Raw genomic sequence first — 473 nt, 5'->3', positions numbered from 1 at the left:
TGCCCGCGGGGCACCGGCGTGCTCCCTGCGCGTGGGCTTCTTCATATCCAAAGCTCTTTCTCCAGCCAGAGGGAGAGGCCATCTCCTTTGCTGGCTTAGTCTGCACAGGGGTGCAGATGTAAATCCGGGCCCCGCTTGCCCTGATGAGCGCGGCCATGGGGCTGTGAGGTTGTCACCTCCTGGTGGCTCTGCCTGGGCTGGTGACAGGCTGCGACCAAAGGGCTCGCTACACCGGGCGGCTGCAGACAAAGCCTGCAGGGAGGGGCAGCCAGGGGGGCTGCGCTGCGTCCTCCCTCCCCCCAGGCTCGTGCGATGGCTAATGGCATTGGGTCCTCATTTCTGGCAGATTTACACCCTCGGGCTCCCAAGATGCCGGTGCCCAAACTGACTGGGCCACGCAGCACGCGCTCGCTGGACCGGCTCCCGCCCTGCCAGCGGCATCCCTTGTCTGTGGACTTCGAGGAGATCGGCTC

The 473-nt window shown here is 65.5% G+C and overlaps 1 protein-coding gene across 1 annotated transcript in view; it reads left to right on the top strand.

The window, feature by feature from the left end:
• Positions 1 to 369: 369 nt before the first annotated feature.
• LOC104624702 (univin-like) overlaps positions 370 to 473 on the top strand; it is a 672-nt gene continuing 568 nt past the window's right edge. Inside the window, exon 1 of the mRNA XM_010292138.1 lies at positions 370 to 455. Coding sequence (XP_010290440.1) covers positions 370 to 455 — 86 coding nt within the window. The remainder of the gene's footprint in view (positions 456 to 473) is intronic.

This window comes from Phaethon lepturus, unplaced genomic scaffold (assembly GCF_000687285.1).
Source record: "Phaethon lepturus isolate BGI_N335 unplaced genomic scaffold, ASM68728v1 scaffold6008, whole genome shotgun sequence".
In the NCBI taxonomy this organism is placed as follows: Eukaryota; Metazoa; Chordata; class Aves; order Phaethontiformes; family Phaethontidae; genus Phaethon; species Phaethon lepturus.
This window is presented reverse-complemented; position numbering and strand designations above follow the sequence as displayed.